Source organism: Argopecten irradians, chromosome 16 (assembly GCF_041381155.1).
Source record: "Argopecten irradians isolate NY chromosome 16, Ai_NY, whole genome shotgun sequence".
Classification (NCBI taxonomy): domain Eukaryota; kingdom Metazoa; phylum Mollusca; class Bivalvia; order Pectinida; family Pectinidae; genus Argopecten; species Argopecten irradians.
Window position 1 is genome coordinate 7,539,502 of NC_091149.1, and position 24,176 is coordinate 7,563,677.

The 24,176-nt window shown below is 35.3% G+C and overlaps 2 protein-coding genes across 3 annotated transcripts in view; both read right to left on the bottom strand.

The window, feature by feature from the left end:
* Positions 1-24,176, bottom strand: part of LOC138311140 (low-density lipoprotein receptor-related protein 2-like) — a 374,749-nt gene that overhangs the window by 159,483 nt on the left and 191,090 nt on the right. The window lies entirely within an intron of this gene.
* Positions 6,336-10,248, bottom strand: LOC138310211 (E3 ubiquitin-protein ligase TRIM71-like). Of its 2 annotated transcripts, XM_069251332.1 has the most exons (3): positions 10,081-10,248; positions 9,804-9,869; positions 6,336-9,630 (listed from the first exon to the last, which is right to left on the bottom strand). In XM_069251332.1, exon 3 carries the CDS (start codon positions 9,598-9,600, stop codon positions 8,023-8,025), a length of 1,578 nt encoding a protein of 525 aa, XP_069107433.1. In that variant the 5' UTR covers positions 9,601-9,630; positions 9,804-9,869; positions 10,081-10,248; the 3' UTR covers positions 6,336-8,022. The 2 variants fall into 2 exon arrangements, with proteins under 2 accessions (XP_069107433.1, XP_069107431.1); XM_069251330.1 differs by having other exon boundaries at positions 9,804-10,248.

A 24,176-nucleotide genomic window follows, 5' to 3' on the forward strand; every position in this document is an offset into this window, starting at 1 on the left:
GACTAGTAGCGATTTAAAGGAAATGTTGACGGACGGACGGACGGACGGACGACGGACGGACGGACGACGGACGCCGCGCCATGACATAAGCTCACCGGCCCTTTGGGCCAGGTGAGCTAAAAATGTAACTGTAATTAATTGCAATTAAAAAAATCTATCAAGTAATTGAAAGTAATTTGTAATTAAGAAATATTTTAATTACATGTAATTGTAATTAATTACATTCTAAAAATGTGTAATTAACAATTACATTTCAATTACTTTTCAATTACATACATATATATTTACTTATGTCTAATACTAAGTTTAATGAATGTAAGACATGTATTTGGCTAGATAGAAATTTAAACAGGTAACATATGTGAGGCAGTGACCATGGTATAACAACACTAATAGCCTGTGATTACAACTCACAAAGGTCTTGCTTATAACACCTGTTGATCACCTAATTAGCACATCTAATGAAGGCAAAAATATAGATGATAGCTCAAATTAGTCTTCAACCGCCCCTGCTAAGAAAATTCAATTCAATTCAAAACAGAAGACTTTTTTCAGTTTTCTTCCCGTTACACCCTCACGAAAGAGACACAACTCAGGTCTTAAATCCAATGAAGTAGACATCTACGGCTACATTGGTGAATATTGCACAGATAGATGTTGTGATCCATTAAAGTTCTGGAAAGATGATTCTTGCAGATTTGCAAATTTGTCTATTTTAGCTAGCAAGTACTTACCTATACCAGTCACTTCAGTTCCAGTAGAGAGATCGAACAGACTGTCTGATGATGATACAATTCAAAAATATGAATACCTGGTACGGTAACAGGTATTCATATTTTTGAATTACATTTTATCATCATCAGTGTATGAAAAGTTTTAAATGTATATTTTTATTGGACCTACCAATACTCAATTGTAACTTGCAGTTTATATGAAGCATGTGTTCTATCAGAATTTACTGATAGTGACTTATATATGTATAAATGCTTCATTGTATGACTATACAATTGTGTATATGTTAAAAATAAACATATTAAGAAAATGTAATGTGTAATTGTAATTAATTACTTTTTGAATGTAATTATAATTGTAATTAATTACATTTACAAAACTGAGTAATTGTAATTGTTATTGAGTTTTTACCAAGTAATTGTAATTAATTACATTGCAATGTAATTGACCCCAACCCTGATAAGTAACCCTGTAAAATTTTAGCTGGAGGCGGAGGCTGGCGGAAGATAGAGGATTATGTATATCTCATGGGGATACAACTTTCGTTCAGATGTCTTACTTTTGCATTTTTTAAAGAGAGTAGAATAAGTAACACATAAATGTTTAATTCATCTTAACGATTTAACTTTTTTGCATTTGTACTACTCTCTTCCTCCTCTCTGAGTGCCAGTTCATTCACTTATACATATAGATTGTCGCCATGGTTACTATTACTAATGATAATTACGCTTCCCATGTATACTGTATAGACCACTGTAAACTCTGCTCACAATTAATTAAATGATAAAATTGCTTTTCTATTTGCCGTCAGCATCAACGTGGGTTCTGTTGTGATCACGTCTTTTATACATATGTAGCTTATTAGTATATTGAAATACTGAAATATTGTCCTCCGCCGTCTTATACTTGTATACATTGTATGTCATATTATAATGATAATAATTGTACTGTTCCCTATATGCTTGTTATGCATTCGGATGAAATAAAAACTACAACTACCAATCCGCAGGTGTCACAACACTTGACCAATAACCAAGGATTTATAATACGTCCTTGCCACTAACCGACTAATTAACCACGTAATTATTGGTATTTGGAAGAGTAGTTCCATACTTAACTTTTATACAAAACATTTTAAATGAGTGTGGTCTTATATATATGTATGGAACTTGCAGCAAAATAACTTAAATCCACAATGGATAAAAGTGCAAGTTAAACAAATATTATATGACCAATTTTTACAGAAATGGAATCATGACGTTTTTCATTCTTCAATGTCAGTATGCTATATAATATATAAAATCAAAGTACTGAAAGTACTAAATGGCTCGGTCTCGATATTACGAGGAATATATTTCTAAGGTCAATACAACTGTAGTTTTGTACAATAAGAAATCAATTTGGCTGGTGTTCCTTCCAGTTTGGACTTTTGAGGATTCCTTGGACACCAAGGTGTAAAATAAGAGACACATACTAAAATCTTGGAAGCCCATTCTAATATTTCCTATGATGTTATATGTCAAATGATTTTATGACACCTTTAGCGTTTTCCTTGTTAATTTGATGTTAATGAAAATATCCATTCTTAATGACTATTGTCATCAAGTTCCTGGGACCACAGTATCAGTTAACAAGTATTGTTTTGCAGCAGAGAAAGACAAGGGGCATACTTTTCTATGCCAAAATGTCTTAAATATAGAATATATCTGTCCTCTAGAAGACTTATCAATATCACCATGTGATTTTTGAATAAATTGGTCAATTGGTATACTTTTAACAAGTTTTGTAATTATTCTTTTGTAAAACAGCAAGTTGATTGATATACATTGTATCCGAACTTCAATTCAAACCGGATAACTTGTTAGCTCACCATAGACCATGAAATTGTTTGTACACTTTCTTAACTTCATGATCGTTTTACAAAAAAAAAAAAAAAATCAAATCCCCATACCTCTGATGAGTATAATAAAACTGTCATTACAAGTGAATCAAATATTTTCAGTTTAAGATGAACAGGAAGAGATACATTCCTTAATTTCTTATAAACAGCAAACACCGATTTAATTGTTTGTTCAGCAGGTTTTTTCCCTTTCTTTAAAAACGCTACCATTAACATTATTTTCTGTACCTAGATATGTAAACAATTCTTACAAATCTAATTCTGTATTCCATAACATCAACTGGTATTGTTGTACCGATTTACGTCTTGAGAAGATCACAATTTTTATCTTTCTGATATTAAGTTCTAATTTCCATGTTATGCAATATTGTTAAAATTCATGTAACACTTGTTGTAGACCATCAGATATTTCTGATATCATAACAGTGTTATTGGCAAATAATATGATAAAAAGTTTGGGATACATTCCAATATCACATACCGTAAAAACTGGTATAATTTTGCGCAGGTAATTTTTAGGGCTGAAAATCCTTAAAAAATCTGCTATCAGTATATTTTGCGCATCAACAAAATGGGGAAAACAATGTCCAGGGAGTCCCAAAACCGATGTATGAAGGTGACAATTTCAATGCAAAATATTCCCCATAAATGCTTGACAACTTGCACAAAAAGTGTTGTATTTAGAAGAAATAACATATGAAAACCGCATTGCGTTTGTTTTCTTTTATTGGCCACCGTAACCTGAAACTGAAATATCTAGCAGATGTCCAAAACATCGGCGGTCTGGTCCGCCGTACTCCGTGCACATGTCAATGTTTTGAGATATTACACATGAATAGTAATCGGGAATATTTGAAAAGAGTAGAATATATTTACTTAACTTGGCACAATAAGTAATTAGTGTGTTTGAGATCATTAGCAATCAACAGCAATCAGCTAGCGGATACGTAGTTTAGCTTGCAACAATCATAGTGTGCATAATTTGTCAAGATTTGTAAGACAAAATATTCTTTTCCGCCAGGTAAGATTCTAAGTCATAAAGGTAGATTGAAAATAGGAAGGGAGATAAAATAACCAGATAAATATTTGTAGCGGGATCAGACTGGGTTGATTGTCGGCGATCAGGTAGCTCAGTCAGAAGAGCTACATTTTCTTCTCTCCTGTTACAGAATTGGCACCCAACTAAATAACCAACGGTTGTGGTGTTTGAAAGGGTCTCGTATGTAATCAAAAAAGGAGGGAGGAGTGTAGCGGGACTGGACTGGGTCGATTATCGATGACCAGGTAGTTCAGTCGGTAGAGCACTCAGCTAGTGTTCGGAGAGTCCCGGGATCGAATCCCGGTCTTGCCGCTACATTTCTCCTCTCCTGTTACATATGGTACCATACTGTGCATGTAGATATTCAAGGTAAATCAACAATGTTCGCTGATCTTGCAGAATTGCCTTACAGTGTTATAATGAATGCAGTAAATGTATGTCTCATTGGTGTGATTGATTTAAAGGCAGTTCATGTGGTGACCGAAAAAAAAGGTAAAATCAATACTTTCAGAGTGATCAGGGAACATTGATAGTCAAGGCGGGGAAAACATAAGACGACCTGTGTTATACAAATAATGTTTAATTGATTTTCATTAAATTGTCTCGAAGGTGATGATTAGTGTGTTATGAACGATAAGCTTAATATGTTTTTGACAAAAAAATATAAACAGCTAATGTCATATTGTGTTTTAAATTTAAATAATCTTTTATTTATTCATTTCATTTCAAGCATGTACATGTCATAGAATATAAACAAATATCAGGTATATGCTTAAATCATATTACAGTTAAATTCACAATGAGGAATTTGAAGATGATGATAGTAATTATTTTCGGATTGAAAATCATTACAATATTAAATTAAACATTTTAATCATAAATAGCAATACCAGCATAGAGGAAATATTATTGAAGTTTAATTTCCACTGTTCTTCAGTCCTCCTGTTCTTACATGTAAGAGTTTTGTCCTTCATAAATTGATTGTAATATACAGTCTATAGCAGTTGTTATATAATGTGCACAAAGAAGTATAAATACACACGTATGCATGGGTACAGTGGTAAATTAATAAGTTATACAGAAAATGATGGTGCTTATCATGAAAAGCGTAAAGTCTATTTTGTTGAGTAAAAAGTTAAAAAACTAACATTGTTCACACCCTAAGATGTAATCGCACTCAAAACAGTGATCATGTGGGCTTTTGTGCGATTGCATTTGTAAGACTGTGCCAGGTGGTAGAGATTAGTTCCGCTCGAGTGATCACACAATGCAAGTGAGAGTCGGGAATATGTTTATGTAAGTTTTAATTGCTAATCTCTGCCGCTTGTTGGTAAAATATAACTCAGGATAATTGCTAAACAATTAACAGTTTTCTCTACATTTGTTACAGATTGAAACAGCTTTTTAAGTGCCGTTTAACGGAAGAATTATGAAGAAGAAATCGGCATTTTCGTCGATCTAGTAGTCCAAAAAATATCACTTCGAGTTATATGAACATTTCATATATGATTTATGTCATTCGTCCAAAAATGTATACTTCGTATTACCTAGTTTAATGCACATGCTGTATGTATATGATCAGAACGTCAAGCTCCTGTGGTGAAAATAACTAAAATGTTTTAAAAGTATGGTTTAGTGGTAATCTCTGAACGTGCTTTAGTATATAGCGAATGAAGAGTTTTACGTACCGTGACGCTAAATATAACGTTTCGGGGCACGAGAAAAGATAGGAAATGGAGTAGGAAGAGCAGAGTATATAGATATAATCTGATATTTATACTTGTGCTTATACAATTATCGATAATAATGGATGTGGTAAATATCCATACCTTATTAACTGCCGTTAGTTTTAAGATTACGCCACCTTGGACATTTACAAAATGTTCACCGTCTGTCACGTGCTATTTTATCAGTAGTCCAAGTTTGTCCAAAATTTTGTTAGAGTTGTCTTTCTTCCATTGTGGATTTACACGTACATGTGGCATAACGCAGCCATGATAAACAAATCTCCATATCGTCCTGAAATATATTTGCTCCCGAACTAATATGATTCAAAGTGCAAAAATCATTATTGTAACAATTTTAATGTTTGAGGTGAAATATAGATTTTATTTTTTCCGTTACGGGATGATTGTCACTAGCGAAGCATTTTCGGGACGAAACGTCTTCATGTATTGAAAACAACATTTTCGGGACGAAAAGTCTAGATACATTGTACACAATTCAAGTGAAAATTTTCCAACCTAAGATCATTTGGATGATGTATATGGTAAGGATATGAAAGTAGTAATCTACTATTCCTATTTCAACATTACAGATACGCTTATTTCAGTAACTTTCATATTCAAAATTTGCTATTTAAAATTCCCGGTAAAATCAAAGTTGTTGAATACACTGCCGCTAGGAGCGCTAGTATCTGCGAGCAAGTTCTTAGCCAATCATATTGAGGAAATTGACTGAAAGAGAATTTTGCAACCACGATCACAATGGCGAGGTGACCCTCGTTAGCTACTACTGTATAATGTGACTATGTTGCTTTGTCAGATGACTGTTCAGCCCCATAGCATGGGCCTCTTGTTTATTTTTTTTTTGTACAATGTTTTGTAAATTGATATGTAATGTTTTGGATGGGACGAGGTTACAATAAACTACTCTGACACAGGATTGGGATAAATGAAGTTCACACATTTATTAATCCACAGTGAATCCAAATATACACAGTTAATATTTAGTACAGTATAAATCCACATCATACAAATTGTTTACCTGTATCTCCAGGTGTATTCACATTTTATAAATACCGACACAAAGTCTCCATCAAGTCTCTACCTAACTACTGTAAAGCAACTGCCTTTTGTGGCGATTAAATTTCACGATTTCCATTTCAAAACAAATTTGTGAAGATAATTGTTCACAGATTTAACAATTGAATGATAATTTCTATCAATATAGATGATGTAGATACTAATTCAAAGAGATGAAACTTTTTACTTGGATCGATCACTAAATTTGTGAAAGTAAATCACACGCAAATGAAAGTAGGTTTACAGTACATATCTATAATTATCACTATGAAAAATCACTATGTACAAAATTTAAAGTTATATGTGCCGTAACTGGGCGAAAATTTTGACATGCTACTTTTTCATCGTTAATCTATTAAAAACCATAAGGTTTGATGAACAAAGCTGTAAAAATCATTCAAATGGCTTCAGATGAATTATAAACGTTAGTTATAACACAGAAATTTTGTACTGTAAAATTGTTGTTTTTATGCCTTAAATATGTTTACACGGAAACATCCCTGCAGAAATCACTTTACAATTACTAATAACATTGTAAAAATGTAACATGAAATTGTAGACAACAAGTTGGCTTCATGGTCTGACCGTATGTACTCATTTTACTTCACTATTGATGTAAAACGATTTTTGGCAGTAACGATTTTTGGCAGTATGCCAAAAATCATTTTCAGCTCTTATTTGTACATGTAAAAATATAACCTATGCATTGAAAGTACTGTACTTTTCAAAAAGATGGTAATTTTTGGTGATTAATAACATATTAAAAGCTCATCTTGATTCGTGAGTATGAAAAATACGGCACATATAACTTTAAAGTAAAATATTTGAAACCAATATTTACAATCGAACCTGTCTATAAAGACAACCCAAGGGTCAAACTTATGTATAAAGACTAAAGAACGCCCAAGGGTCAAACCTGTCTATAAAGACTACCCAAGGATCAAACCTGTCTATAAAGACCACCTAAGTGTCAAATCTGTCTATAAATATCACACCCTGCTGTACTGTAGTAGTTTTTTCACATCTTGTAGTAGTGTAACATCTTTATTACATTACCCCCAAGGCATGTCCACAGTAAATCATCTCTACTCACACCTACAGCCCCTACCCAGTCTCTGTCTGTGTGTAGGATCCTGAGTCCTTTACCATCTTTATTCACTAGGACAACATTTTTATTGTTTTGGTCCCCTATGATGAGGCTCCCCTGACTATCATAAAAAAATATAACCTATGCATTGAAAGTACTGTACTTTTCAAAAAGATGGTAATTTTTGGTGATTAATAACATATTAAAAGCTCATCTTGATTCGTGAGTATGAAAAATACGGCACATATAACTTTAAAGTAAAATATTTGAAACCAATATTTACAATCGAACCTGTCTATAAAGACAACCCAAGGGTCAAACTTATGTATAAAGACTAAAGAACGCCCAAGGGTCAAACCTGTCTATAAAGACTACCCAAGGATCAAACCTGTCTATAAAGACCACCTAAGTGTCAAATCTGTCTATAAATATCACACCCTGCTGTACTGTAGTAGTTTTTTCACATCTTGTAGTAGTGTAACATCTTTATTACATTACCCCCAAGGCATGTCCACAGTAAATCATCTCTACTCACACCTACAGCCCCTACCCAGTCTCTGTCTGTGTGTAGGATCCTGAGTCCTTTACCATCTTTATTCACTAGGACAACATTTTTATTGTTTTGGTCCCCTATGATGAGGCTCCCCTGACTATCATACACTATACCCCAGGGGTTAAATGGTTCACCTCCTGTTTGTGGTGATTGTTTACATGTACTGGGGATGTCACCTCTGTATACAAACAGTTTCTGGAAGTCAGTATCCATGACAACAACATGTCTGTTTCCATCACCACCTTCATGTTCATAACTGTGATCAATCACTGCGACATTGTTAGTGACAGGACACTCTGTGATCCTGTGTGGTGTACACACTAATGGTTTCCCAGTACCTGCTGCCATTGTAGTGAGTACCATCTGACCTTGTGTTGTATATTTGGAGACGTTTCCTGACATGCCCACAATGACATGATTCTTTGCTGTAATACATATGCTGTAAGGACATGTTTTAGTTGTGAATTGTTGAGTTAACTGTCCTGATACCAGCTCAAGGATGTTGCTTTGTGTATCACAGGCCCACATTCTGTGTGTTGTTGGTGATAGACTGATGTCAGTGATGTTAGCCTTGTGTGTGACCTTCTGTATCACTGTGGCCTTCCTGTCCAGAAGAGTTAATGTGTAGTAGTTATTGGTCCAGGCCTGGTCATCAGTGGTAGGACATATAGAATCAATGTAACATGGAGACTTCCACTCCTCCACCACCTTGGTCTCTGTCAGTAGTGTTTTCCTGGCCACTGCTTTCTTACCTTTATCCTCTGACTGTTGTTGTGATGAGGGTTGTAGCTGACCGTCTGATGATGATACTGACCGTTTCTGGTCAGTGGATGTATGACCTTCACCTGAGGTGGTGACTTTTCCTAAGGCTTGTACCAGGTGACCTTTAGGAGTGTTGTTTGGGGTGAAGCTGACTGTATCTAAAATAGGTTTGACAGGAATATGTATTTGGGAATCTATTTCACATTTTGTGTCATAGATTTCTATGTGAGAGCCCTGCTGAAGTGTTGTCTTACATTTCTGTATTTGGTGTTTAAGTTGTTTGTTCAACATTTCAAGTTCTTGTTTGTATTTCTGTATGAGTTTGATGTTGTCATCTTTCATGTGTTGATAAAGTGAAAGTGTCTCTTCTCTAAGCTTATCAAGGTCTTGTTTTAATTTTTCTGTTTGCATTTTCAATTCATGTGCTAATTTATCAAATATGTTGTCGTTGTCTTTGAGGAGTGTATCAGTAGATGTGATGTATTTCCCAATCTGTACCAGATCATTTTCTTCGGTTTTGTCAATAAAGTTTCTTATGTCTTGTTTCTTCTGAGAAGTGACTTCACTAAGCTCACACATTGGATGAGCTTTATGAATAGTTGTAATACATTTTAAACAAATTAGTTCTTGACATGTTTCACAATACATATCTAGTTGTCTCCCCTTGTGATGGTTACAGGTTGTCTGTCCTTCCGTACGAACTGGTATGTTTGCTGTTGCCATTTTGATGAAGATGAGCTATTTGTTGAATTTCTGAAAAATTGAATATATATACTGGATCAATTCAATGTTTAACATAACCAGTTGAATAAGAGTTTTATTTGATGTTATTAATTGCTCTTTGTTCTATTCAGTTCTATGTGTGTACATACAGTTTTTAAATATTGATTGACCTCAATGTTTTTAAAAAACAAGAAAATAATTACCCGATAATCATTGCATTCACTGATGATACACACAGGGTACCTGGGATTAAATCAAGTTGATCTTCCCTGGAATATAAATGATATGTTTAATGTTGTTCAAATTTCTCTTCCTCCGAAATTCACAGCCAATCATGAATTTACTTCCTTCTTCTCATAATAGCAGATTTACCATTTTCAGTTTCTGATGAAAATATCTGTTTCAGGTAAAATTCAATCTTGGTTATATACAAAATAGAACATTAAATGAAATCATATGTGTCCACACAGAATAACATACTAATCCTTTTGTCCACGTCTACCCAGAGAAAATGTCTGTCTATTGAGGCCTGGCGATATATAATAATATTACTTCCTTGTCTGGTTTAACAGACGCACAGTTGTAAAGCAGACATAGATTGTGTAGAAGGTCAATTTGGGTCATGATTACAAACCGTGGTATTTAAATACCTACAGTTCATCTGGGGTGTATTGTCTGTTGGGTATGTGTATTGCGTAATACCGTATTTTCCGGAGTATAAAACCGCGACTTTTTTCCCTGAAAATTGGTAGTGCGGCATATACACCAGTGCGACTTATCCGTGGACGAAAACCAAAATCTAACGATGTTTTTGCATTATTACGTCGTGATTCACATGTGAAAATCATTAGTTTTACTCGCCAGTTTTGTTAAGTTATACATCGACAAAATCACTGTAAAAGTGTTTAAAAGATAAAATATGCGATGAAAATATATTAAAGATGAAAATAATTACGTAACAGATGCATGTTCATTCGTAAAATTGTTTAATTCACGGAAAATCGGCCGACTGACGTGGTTGTTTCCAGTCACAACAAAATGGCGGACTGATTTCAACTATCGATTTGCTGCAGGATTGTTAGCAAGAAAATAATAACTAAATCGTCAAAAATCATCAAATATCAAACAATAAATTAAATATATTATTTAAATATCATGTGTGTGCAAAAAATGTCCGCACACAGCAAGAAAACGTTCTTCTGAATGACTGCTAACTTGCACACTTGTTACACTCGGTCAACATGTGTAATTTCTCGGAACCTGTCGCTATGATTTCAATGAAATAATCAGCAATCAAGTTGATTCGCGTGTTTAACATGGTATATATAACATTATAGCAATGTTATAAGCATCAAGCAGTCTATAAAACATCATTTTATCAATCTATGCAGTCACACATGTACCGTACATGAACGTAGAGAAATATACAGTCATGTCTTATTTGATATTTATATATTAATATTCTTATAACTCTTTACAAATTGATATATTATAATATACATGTGTCGGTAATTGTATGTAGAAATTTTGGTAAGTAATAAAAAATGTAAATAAATAAACGTAAAGAATACACAATACTGGTGTTGAACTTGTCCTGACAGACGTGTACAACAAATCATGAGGTCCGTCATTATTCTTAACAAAGTCTTGTGGAGTCATGTCATTTTTCTTTGATTTTTTGAAACAACAGTCAAACCTGTCTATAAAGACAAGCCAAGGAGGAAGAGAAAAATTGTATGGATATACAAGTGGTTCTTTTAATGAAGTTGAACTTGACCATTTGGGACCCTAAGAGAGTGGTCTTTATACAGAGGTGGTCATTATACAGAGGTGGTCATTATACAGAGCTGGTCTTTATACAGATGTGGTCTTTATACAGATATGATAGCTAAGGCAGGTTTTACACTATCATAATATACCGTATAGAGGTTGCCTTTCTATAGAGGTGGTCTTTATATAGAGATGGTCTTTATATAGAGGTGGTCTTTATACAGAGGTGGTCATTATACAGAGGTGGTCATTATACAGAGGTGATAATTATACAGAGATGGTCAGTATACAGAGGTGGTCTTTATGCAGAGGTGGTCGTTATATAGAGGTGGTATTTATACATATGTGGTCTTTATACAGAAGTGGTCTTTATACAGAGGTGGTCTTTATACAGATGTGGTCTTTATATAGAGGTGGTCTTTATATAGAGGTGGTCTTTATATATATGTGGTCATTATACAGAGGTGGTCATAATACAGAGATGGTCATTATACAGAGGTGATCATTATACATAGGTGGTCTTTATATAGAGATGGTCTTTATACAGAGGTGGTCGTTATACAGAGGTGGTCATAATACAGAGGTGGTCATTATACAGAGGTGGTCTTTATACAGAGGTGGTCATTATACAGAGGTGGTCTTTATACAGAGGTGGTCTTTATACAGAGGTGGTCATTATACAGAGGTGGTCGTTATACAGAGTTGGACACTAAGGCAGGTTTTACACTATCATAATATACTGTATAGAGACATTTTGAGAAATTATAATATCTATTTGGTCTATACATCTTTACCCTCAATATAAATGTTCTAACAAGATGAAGGAGCCGCAGTGGCCGAGTGGTTAAGATGTATCAAGCCACAAGCCATCCACCTCTGGGTCGCGAATTTGAATCCCATCTGGGGGAGATGCCAGGTTCTGACCACTGGTCAGAGTTTTTTCTCCGGGTACTCCGGCTTCCCTCCACCAACAAACCTGGACATCCTTAACCCCTAGAGTGCCACAGAGTCTATATTCTGTATTTGCATATTACAGAGTTATCTGCCCTTGCGGGTAGGTATTGATTGTGACGTCATGTCTTTGCGAACTCTCACAAAATAATGACGTAACAATCGATACCTACCCACAAGGGAGCTAACTCTGTAATATGCAAAGAAGGAATATAGGCTCTATGATACTAAAGTTGAGTGCCAAATGGCCTATTTGTAGGCTCTCTGAAATTTGACAGTTTAACAATAGTGATGACGTCATCTAACTATTCTGCAACGTCATTTTCGCGCTCCAGAAGATCGGCACGACGGAATAATGCATGGTGACGTGATTGGTTGCTCCATGGCTTCGATTTTTTTCACCTGAGAACAATGGCTTTATTTATCGACGGATTTTTACCAAATTTGGTATAACGATACAAAAATCTCATTTTATTTGCTGAGTCTTCCTATGTTTCATTTTCAAAATATCATTATTTTTGCACCATGAAAAAAACCATGAAACTTTCTTTGTTTTTACAAATAGCGTGAAAATGCTTGATCATAGGACACGATTTTCTAACAAATTGCACTTGTCTTAAATTACTGATGTATGATCTGTCAGAGTAGACAATTTTCTGGAAGTTAGGGAACTTGTTTAGAATCCATGAATAAATAAATTCAGGTAAATACAAATAACAATTGTAAAATAAATTAACCATGTTAAAAGACGTTTCCGCCGAAATTGAGCATATGAAGTCTATAAACGTAGCATTAAAATACTTCAAATTCCAAATGCATCGGTGCCTATCAGCCATGTTGTTTTCTGATTAGTCCTAAGTTACAATATACGTGTACGTAAGAAGCGGGAATACTTTCCGAGGATTACATGTAGCGGTAAAAAGAATGTTTACGGATCGATGGATGAAGAACGACAGACAAAAGGCGATAATTTAGTATGTAAAGTTTGCGTTGTATAATTTAATTTTAAGGGATTATGCTTAAGATTTAGAGGGAAAGCAACATAAAATGAACAGGTATTACATGTAACGTAATATATCAATATTATAAACATACGAGAACAATGATTGTCAGTGACATTCTTATCTGTTGAGATAGACACAGGCACAAAACATGTTTTATGTTAGATACAAATGTATGCTTAGTCAAAAAGCTCTTTCGTTCGCTTCAATGATAAAAATTACCGACATATCAAACGTACGTCATCGACATCACCAAGTAACTAACAAATCAACTTAAACGATTGTCATTGCGAAGAATATTTTTTCGTGGAGTTTTAGGTTATAATTTAATAACTCGCCCTGGGCGCTTATTGGGTCGAATACAGTATATATATCGTTTATCAAATCATGGTATTTCATTTTACATAAAAAATTGGATCTTCATAATTACATAGGACTGAAAAAATGCATTTGAAATAGAAACCCCTGTATATCTTTGGCAAATACGACATATGATCTCCATTGTAGCAAATAATGGTCATATTACACATTTCACCAAAATTGCAAATATTGATTCTAAACAACCTTTGGTATAGAGGAATATGCAACACAAATTACAGAATAATACATCTGTCATTGGTCATTTTAATCCAGGTTTTTAGATCCAGGTGGTTTACAAATTCTTTTGTTAATACAAAATTGGTATTATTACCACATAAAGTTTAAATACCAATGGCACAAATATGTATGGTTATAAACTCTGTTTATCCAAGATATGGTATCCATATAGAGCAGTGATTTTATAAGATGATATACTGGATTATGGAATATCAAATGGTATCTATACTTGGTTTTTATAAATCTGTGTAGGTAGAAGTGGTCTTTATATGATTATATCTGTAAATTTATAAATATTGGTATTATATAGCAGGTCATTTCAAATCTCGTTTAAAATGTTATATTTATAAGGTTTCAACATATATTTGATTTTAGGATGGTCTAGTATATCTAGGTGGTCTTATAACAGACAGGTGATTTCAAAAATATACAAGTTTTATATCTAACAGTTAGTTCTTTATATCATCAATGGTCTTTAATCTAGATTGATTTGAAACACTTATGTTTTTTCATGAACTTTATAGACTCTTTTAAACAACTCTTTCAGTATAAAGGTCTCAACATACAATTCTTGGTTTGTGTTTGTATCAAATGATCTAAAAACATTGTATATAGACAGGGTATGTTTACAGTAGTGACTGGTTTGTATCAATATTATAATACATGGTCTTTGATTCCATGCACTATTGTTTTGTATAGATGCCTTATCAATGAATTTTATCATTTACTGTCATTCAAGACAGTCATTACAGTTTGTATTTGTAAATTTTAAGGTAATTACAAAATATAGACAGGTGTTTTTTATAACATTCATCTTTGGACAATGCCGGAGGTTTAAGTCGACAGAGATATTACTGGTACTTGGTTCATTTATTTGTAGATAACAGGTTATAATTTCTGGGATAGTAAGAGTGAAAAAGGCCCATTTGTTTAGGAGTTGCGACAATCTGTTAACATGTTTAAAACAAGATCATTACAAAAGGACATGTTTTCTTTACTGATAGGTGTCAGTATTAGGACAGGTTGATTTTTTTATCATGAAGCACATGGTGGTATTAGTGGTACACTTTGTTCTGGTCTATTGAATGTTAGTTTCAATATAGATTACAATGCATGTCATGGATGGTATAAAAAATTTGACCAGAAACACTGTGTTTTCTTCTGACATTTGTTCATCAAGTTTTTCTTGGGCCAATCATTATAAAGTACTGTACAAATACATGTTTTTTGCAGTAGTAATTAATTGCAGATTTTAAATTTTGTTATTTGTATGACAAAAAGAAAATATCATGTATACTAGAGCACATAACCCTTGGAATTTCCAATGTACAAGAGTTTTTCATGATTATCTTTTTTATAACAAACGAACTTTCATAGGGTATAACAATCACTTACATGGAAATCATAACACCGTAACGTACGAATATTCATAAACCTATTTTAACGAATATTTAAATATGACGTACATAGACAAAATTTCCTGAGTCACGTATGTAACTCCGGATGTTATAATCATTGTGGCTGTTTTCACATTATTAGATCTTGTAGCCTTTTGATCTATTAAGAGTCAAATCGTGGTCCATTATTTGTACTGTCACATGACAAAGATGGAATAACAAGATATATCCAGCTGCGTGATGCGGGCTTAACCTTATATGTGGACGTTTGTATGGTTACTCATGTTGCAGGAATGGTTCCTTAATTGACATTATTTACAGATATCTAAACACAAAAGGAGTTTTAGAAATATAACAATTTTCCAGGAAGAAAATGAAGCAAAGTTTTAACTTGTGAACCGTGTACTGGGCCATGATAGTAAGGTTTTTGTGAACGGTGTAATTACAACAGTTGAATAGATCAATATTTGGTTTTATTTACTAATACAGTGGTCTTTGTTCAAATAGTTGAATAAATGTGTAGGATATACCAATTTATCACAATTTGGCTTGTCGAAATTTGATATTTATTGTGACATCAAGGATAAATGGAATTATGTACATTTATATGTAAATACAAATATCACAGGTATCTACAATACATGTTTTATATGTAAAATGTTTAGTTGGACCTAGTCATTTCATTAATTCATTATATATCTTTAATTGTAACCATACAAACTGAATTGTCAATTTCGGTAATAACTTATATATTAATATTTTATTATTATGACGTTTAGTATTGTCATCCGAATATGTTATAGTGATTATGGACCAAAATGATTTCCTGTGACGTATCATAGATTTTTGAAATGTTATAATTTCTTGAATACTTTGTCTGGTCTTTGTAAAAAAGTTTCACTTATGAAACAAACAGTCGACATATTCTGAAAAAAAAGATTTGACCAATAGATTTACGATATGCATTGGAACACTGTGTTATATTAACTCTGTCTACATTACTGCATGGACTTTATCACTATTTATCAGTTTGTCCAGATTTGATATATCATTGTCTTTTTAGTATGCAGTATATATTTATCTCCCTTAAAATTCTGTTGCTTATGTTATATGTTTCCATTGAGTAATTTATTGACAGTTGTTTTCAAAAAGTAACATGTGCTTTGTCAACCCTTTGGTAACTTCATCTCCAATGTACTATTATACTTTTTTTTGAACATAGAATTTTTAGGTTGTACTTTAGTAAACTATTGTCCATAATCATGTCAGTGATACTCCCTGTTTACAGTTTGTACTCCATGGAAAAAGTGACCAGATGTATTGTCATGTAACAAATCAAAGTAAATCACAGTACATGGAATATTTTCATGCTTGGGTGAACAAGGTTGTTTTATCCTGGAACAATGTTACTGTCCAGATGTTATATTGTGTAAACAACCAATATGTAACAATGATTATGCTGTTGCAATAAGCTTGTTCCAATAACATATTTTATTGTACAGACTTGATTTAATTTCTGGGAGTCACGTATAGTTTACCCAGAAAGAAAACCAAATAGGATTTATGCATTGACATTCATATTTGTAATTTTTAGAGGGGAAAAGGACATGTAGGCTGATGTTCTTTGCTGGCATGTTATGTAGTACATGAATATATTTTTTTGGAGGGTATTGATAAATTTACTAAATTGTTACATGGTATGAGTAATCAATGATGGTATGACATGTTGTCTACAGTTTATCAATTGCAAAATTGTCAAATTTGAATGTTGTTAATCAAAAGTAATAAGACTGAAATTCTTAAAATTTCTGAACACTATGAATTTCCTAAAAGCAGGGCAATGGAGGTTATGTTGTTCATTTTGGCTCAATTTCCTAATTTGGATCTGCATGTTCTGAAATACTTTCAAGCTCTGTCAATTGTACAAATTTACAAACAATGTTCCATTTTTTCTGTATTTTGATACTGGTTGCCTTTGTCCAATTGTGGCTTGTGTGTCCAGTTTAATATTTGAACTGATACTGGAGCCTGTTTGTACCATGGAATATTTTACCGGCTTGTGTGTCCATTACTGTCTGTCTGTTCACCCTGATTATGTTGTAAATTTTTTTGATAACACCCTGCTTGTAACTTAGTAGTGAAAGCACATACCCTGTACTGTTTTATATCCATATCTCTACCTTTGCTGTACAATTAATTTTATAGTATATCACCTGTACGAAAGTAGTCACCATATCTGCTGTTTATTGCTGACTGTAGTAGTTTTATCACAGCTATCACACCCTGCTGTACTTTAAGTTTTATACAGCATTGCTGTACTTTAGTAATACAATATATTCATTGTAACTGTACCTACTTGCAGTACTGCTGTAAGATTTTATATCACGTTCACACCCTGCTGTATGTTCCTAGTAGTTTTATCACAGCTATCCACACCCTGCTGTTCTGTAGTAGTTTTATCACAGCTATCACAAACCTGCTGTACTGTAATAATTTTATCACAGCTATCACACCCTGCTGTATTTAGTAGTTTCTATCAACAGCTATCACACCTGCTGTACTGTAGTAGTTTTATCACAGCTATCACATACTGCTGTACTGTAGTAGTTTTATCACTGCTATCACACACCACTGCTGTACTGTAGTAGTTTTATCACAGCTATCACACCCTGCTGTACTGTAGTAGTTTTATCACAGCTATCACACCCTGCTGTACTGTAGTAGTTTTATCACAGCTATCACACCCTGCTGTACTGTAGTAGTTTTATCACAGCTATCACACCCTGCTGTACTGTAGTAGTTTTATCACAGCTATCACACCCTGCTGTACTGTAGTAGTTTTATCACAGCTATCACACCCTGCTTTACTGTAGTAGTTTTATCACAGCTATCACACCCTGCTGTACTGTAGTAGTTTTATCACAGCTATCACACCCTGCTGTACTGTAGTAGTTTTATCACAGCTATTCACACCCTGCTGTACTGTAGTAGTTTTATCACAGCTATCACACCCTGCTGTACTGTAGTAGTTTTATCACAGCTATCACACCCTGCTGTACTGTAGTAGTTTTTATCACAGCTATCACACCCTGCTGTACTGTAGTAGTTTTATCACAGCTATCACACCCTGCTGTACTGTAGTAGTTTTATCACAGCTATCACACCCTGCTGTACTGTAGTAGTTTTATCACAGCTATCACACCCTGCTGTACTGTAGTAGTTTTATCACAGCTATCACACCCTGCTATCACCTCTCTGCTGTACTGTAGTAGTTTTATCACAGCTATCACACCCTGCTGTACTGTAGTAGTTTTATCACAGCTATCACACCCTGCTGTACTGTAGTAGTTTTATCACAGCTATCACACCCTGCTGTACTGTAGTAGTTTTATCACAGCTATCACACCCTGCTGTACTGTAGTAGTTTTATCACAGCTATCACACCCTGCTGTACTGTAGTAGTTTTATCACAGCTATCACACCCTGCTGTACTGTAGTAGTTTTATCACAGCTATCACACCCTGCTGTACTGTAGTAGTTTTATCACAGCTATCACACCCTGCTGTACTGTAGTAGTTTTATCACAGCTATCACACCCTGCTGTACTGTAGTAGTTTTATCACAGCTATCACACCCTGCTGTACTGTAGTAGTTTTATCACAGCTATCACACCCTGCTGTACTGTAGTAGTTTTATCACAGCTATCACACCCTGCTGTACTGTAGTAGTTTTATCACAGCTATCACACCCTGTTGTACTGTAGTAGTTTTATCACAGCTATCACACCCTGCTGTACTGTAGTAGTTTTATCACAGCTATCACACCCTGCTGTACTGTAGTAGTTTTATCACAGCTATCACACCCTGCTGTACTGTAGTAGTTTTATCACAGCTATCACACCCTGCTGTACTGTAGTAGTTTTATCACAGCTATCACACCTGCTGTACTGTAGTAGTTTTATCACAGCTATCACACCCTGCTGTACTGTAGTAGTTTTATCACAGCTATCACACCCTGCTGTACTGTAGTAGTTTTATCACAGCTATCACACCCTGCTGTACTGTAGTAGTTTTATCACAGCTATCACACCCTGCTGTACTGTAGTAGTTTTATCACAGCTATCACACCCTGCTGTACTGTAGTAGTAGTTTTATCACAGCTATCACACCCTGCTGTACTGTAGTAGTTTTATCACAGCTATCACACCCTGCTGTACTGTAGTAGTTTTATCACAGCTATCACACCCTGCTGTACTGTAGTAGTTTTATCACAGCTATCACACCCTGCTGTACTGTAGTAGTTTTATCACAGCTATCACACCCTGCTGTACTGTAGTAGTTTTATCAGCACGTCCTGGCGGGCACAAGCTATCACACCCTGCTGTACTGTAGAAGTTTTCACAGCTAGTCACACCCTGCTGTCTGTAGTAGATTTTATCACAGCTATCACACCCTGCTGTACTGTAGTAGTTTTATCACAGCTATCACACCCTGCTGTACTGTAGTAGTTTTATCACAGCTATCACACCCTGCTGTATCTGTAGTAGTTTTTTATCACAGCTATCACACCCTGCTGTACTGTAGTAGTTTTATCACAGCTATCACACCCTGCTGTACTGTAGTAGTTTTATCACAGCTATCACACCCTGCTGTACTGTAGTATTTTTATCACAGCTATCACACCCTGCTGTACTGTAGTAGTTTTATCACAGCTATCACACCCTGCTGTACTGTAGTAGTTTTATCACAGCTATCACACCCTGCTGTACTGTAGTAGTTTTATCACAGCTATCACACCCTACTGTACTGTAGTAGTTTTATCACAGCTATCACACCCTGCTGTACTGTAGTAGTTTTATCACAGCTATCACACCCTGATGTACTGTAGTAGTTTTATCACAGCTATCACACCCTGCACTGTACTGTAGTAGTTTTATCACAGCTATCACACCCTGCTGTACTGTAGTAGTTTTATCACAGCTATCACACCCTGCTGTACTGTAGTAGTTTTATCACAGCTATCACACCCTGCTGTACTGTAGTAGTTTTATCACAGCTATCACACCCTGCTGTACTGTAGTAGTTTTATCACAGCTATCACACCCTGCTGTACTGTAGTAGTTTTATCACAGCTATCACACCCTGCTGTACTGTAGTAGTTTTATCACAGCTATCACACCCTGCTGTACTGTAGTAGTTTTATCACAGCTATCACACCCTGCTGTACTGTAGTAGTTTTATCACAGCTATCACACCCTGCTGTACTGTAGTAGTTTTATCACAGCTATCACACCCTGCTGTACTGTAGTAGTTTTATCACAGCTATCACACCCTGCTGTACTGTAGTAGTTTTATCACAGCTATCACACCCTGCTGTACTGTAGTAGTTTTATCACAGCTATCACACCCTGCTGTACTGTAGTAGTTTTATCACAGCTATCACACCCTGCTGTACTGTAGTAGTTTTATCACAGCTATCACACCCTGCTGTACTGTAGTAGTTTTATCACAGCTATCACACCCTGCTGTACTGTAGTAGTTTTATCACAGCTATCACACCCTGCTGTACTGTAGTAGTTTTATCACAGCTATCACACCCTGCTGTACTGTAGTAGTTTTATCACAGCTATCACACCCTGCTGTACTGTAGTAGTTTTATCACAGCTATCACACCCTGCTGTACTGTAGTAGTTTTATCACAGCTATCACACCCTTGCTGTACTGTAGTAGTTTTATCACAGCTATCACACCCTGCTGTTAACTGTAGTAGTTTTTATCACAGCTATCACACCCTGCTGTACTGTAGTAGTTTTTATCACAGCTATCACACCCTGCTGTACTTGTAGTAGTTTTATCACAGCTATCACACCCTGCTGTACTGTAGTAGTTTTATCACAGCTATCACACCCTGCTGTACTGTAGTAGTTTTATCACAGCTATCACACCCTGCTGTACTGTAGTAGTTTTATCACAGCTATCACACCCTGCTGTACTGTAGTAGTTTTATCACAGCTATCACACCCTGCTGTACTGTAGTAGTTTTATCACAGCTATCACACCCTGCTGTACTGTAGTAGTTTTATCACAGCTATCACACCCTGCTGTACTGTAGTAGTTTTATCACAGCTATCACACCCTGCTGTACTGTAGTAGTTTTATCACAGCTATCACACCCTGCTGTACTGTAGTAGTTTTATCACAGCTATCACACCCTGCTGTACTGTAGTAGTTTTATCACAGCTATCACACCCTGCTGTACTGTAGTAGTTTTATCACAGCTATCACACCCTGCTGTACTGTAGTAGTTTATCACAGCTATCACACCCTGCTGTACTGTAGTAGTTTTATCACAGCTATCACACCCTGCTGTACTGTAGTAGTTTTATCACAGCTATCACACCCTGCTGTACTGTAGTAGTTTTATCACAGCTATCACACCCTGCTGTACTGTAGTAGTTTTATCACATCTTGTAGTTACTGTAACATCTTTATTTACTTTACCCCCTCATTGTATATCCACAGTAAATCATCTCACCTACACTACAGCCATACCTCGTCTTTGTCGGTGTGTGTAGGATCCTGAGTCCTTTACCATTTTATTCACTAGGACGACATTTTTATTGTTATAATCGCCTATGATGAGGATCCCCTGACTATCATACACTATACCCCAGGGGTTAAATGGTTTCACCTCCTGTTTATAGTGATTGTTTACATGTACTGGGGATGTCACGTCTGTATACAAACAGTTGCTGGAAGTCAGTATCCATGACAACAACATGACTGTTTCCATCACCACCATCATATATATCACTGTGATCAATCACTGCGACATTGTTAGTGACAGGACACTCTGTGATCCTCCACGGTGTACACACTAACGGTTTCCCAGTCCCTGCTGCCATTGTAGTGAGTACCATCTGACCTTGTGTGGTATATTTGGAGACGTTTCCTGACATGCCCACAATGACATGGTTCTTTGCTGTAATACATATGCTGTAAGGCCATGCTTTAGTTGTGAATTGTTGAGTTAACTGTCCTGATACCAGCTCCAGGATGTTGTTTTGACCAGCACAGGCCCACAATCTGTGTGTTGTTGGTGATAGACTGATGTCATTGACCCAAGTCTTGTGTGTGACCTCCTGTATCACTGTGCCCTTCCTGTCCAGGAGAGTTAATGTGTCAACTGTAGTAGACACTGGTCCAGGCCTGGTCATCAGTGGTAGGACATATAGAATACAATGGCACATAGAGCACTTCACTCCTCCACCACCTTGGTCTCTGTCAGTAGTGTTTTCATCGGCCACTGCTTTCTTACCTTTATCTCTGACTGTTTGTGTGTGTTGAGGGTTGTCTTTTTATTTTGCTGACCGTCTGATATTGATACTGACCATTTCTGGTCAGTGGATGTTGACTTGGGCCTGCGGGTGGTGAGCTTTTCCTAAGGCTTGTTGTGGAACCTGGTGACCTTTAGGAGTGTTGTTTGGGTTGAAGGCTGACCTGTATCTAATTAGTGTTTTACTGGGATATTTATTTGGGAATCTATTTCATCATTTTAGTGTCTGTACCATTTCTATGTGTCAGCAGCTTGCTGTAAGTGTACTATCTTACATTTCTGCTATTTGGTTGTTTAAGTTGTTTGTTATCACACATGTATGTAGTAGTTGTATCACAGCTATTTTTGTATGAGTTTGTATGTACTGTTGTCGTTTTCAAGTTTTTGATAAAGTGACACCCTGCTTCTCTTAAGTGTAGTAGTTTTATCACAGCTTGTCACAAAATGCTGTACTTCTAGTATTTTACAGCTATCAACGTTGCCATGTGCTAATTTTCCAGCAAATATGTGTACTGTTGTCTTTTTGTATCATGTAGAGTGATGTCACACCCTGCTGTACTTTTAGTTTTATCACAGTTTCTTATTCTTGTTTCTGCTGAATGTAGTGACTTATGCTCACACATTATGCAACCCTTTTGACTTCAGCTTATCAAACAAATGCTGTTATTGACAGTAGTTTTATCACAATACTATCACACCCTGCTTTACAGTGTAGTAGTTTTATCACTCAGAACTTATCTACACCCTGCCATTATGATTTACAGTGTTAATGTTTGTTGTTTGTTTCACAGCTTTTACACTTCAGTATTACTGCAAGTAATGTTTATCAGTGTAGTTTTTATCTGTCTGCTATCAACCCTGCTCAGGTTTTTCTGTCACAAAGCTGTTCTTAGTTTTATCACAGCAATCACACGTAGGAGACTGTACAGAAGTTTGTTTTATCACACCTGCTATCAGGTTTGTAAACATTAATGTTCAATATTAAATATGACTCAAAGGTTTTATTCATAATCACAGTTTACTGTTCACTTTCAACAACCTATGGTCACTTTCCTGCTGTACTGTAATCAAATTTCTCATCACCAGAATTATCACTATGTTTACTGTTGTTCAAATAACTTGTCAACGTTTAAAATGTCACACCCTGTTATGACTAAAGTAGTTTACTTATTTCAGTGAAATGTTGGCAATCTGCTGTCCTTTAGTAGTTTTGATGACAGCTTATCACACCTGCTGTATTTGTAATGTAGTACATTTTTCAAAGCTTCACACCCTGCTTTATTGTAGTTCTCTATTGTTTCATTTCACTGCTGGACGTTGTATATTGCAATAAATCTTCTTATGTATTCTTTAATGTTTAGTAAACTTTTATCACAGAAGTTATCACAATGTACTTGACAATTTATATGTCTCTGCCTTGTATTACCATTATCTTCAGTGTTATAAACCACATGTATGAGTGTGCGGATAATTGGTTGTCCTGCTTTTTATCACATTCCTTGTTCACAATATTTACTGCTGTATG

Excerpts from the sequence above, each read along its gene's own strand:
- LOC138310211 (XM_069251332.1), bottom strand. The coding sequence starts at position 9,600 with ATGGCAACAGCAAACATACCAGTTCGTACGGAAGGACAGACAACCTGT.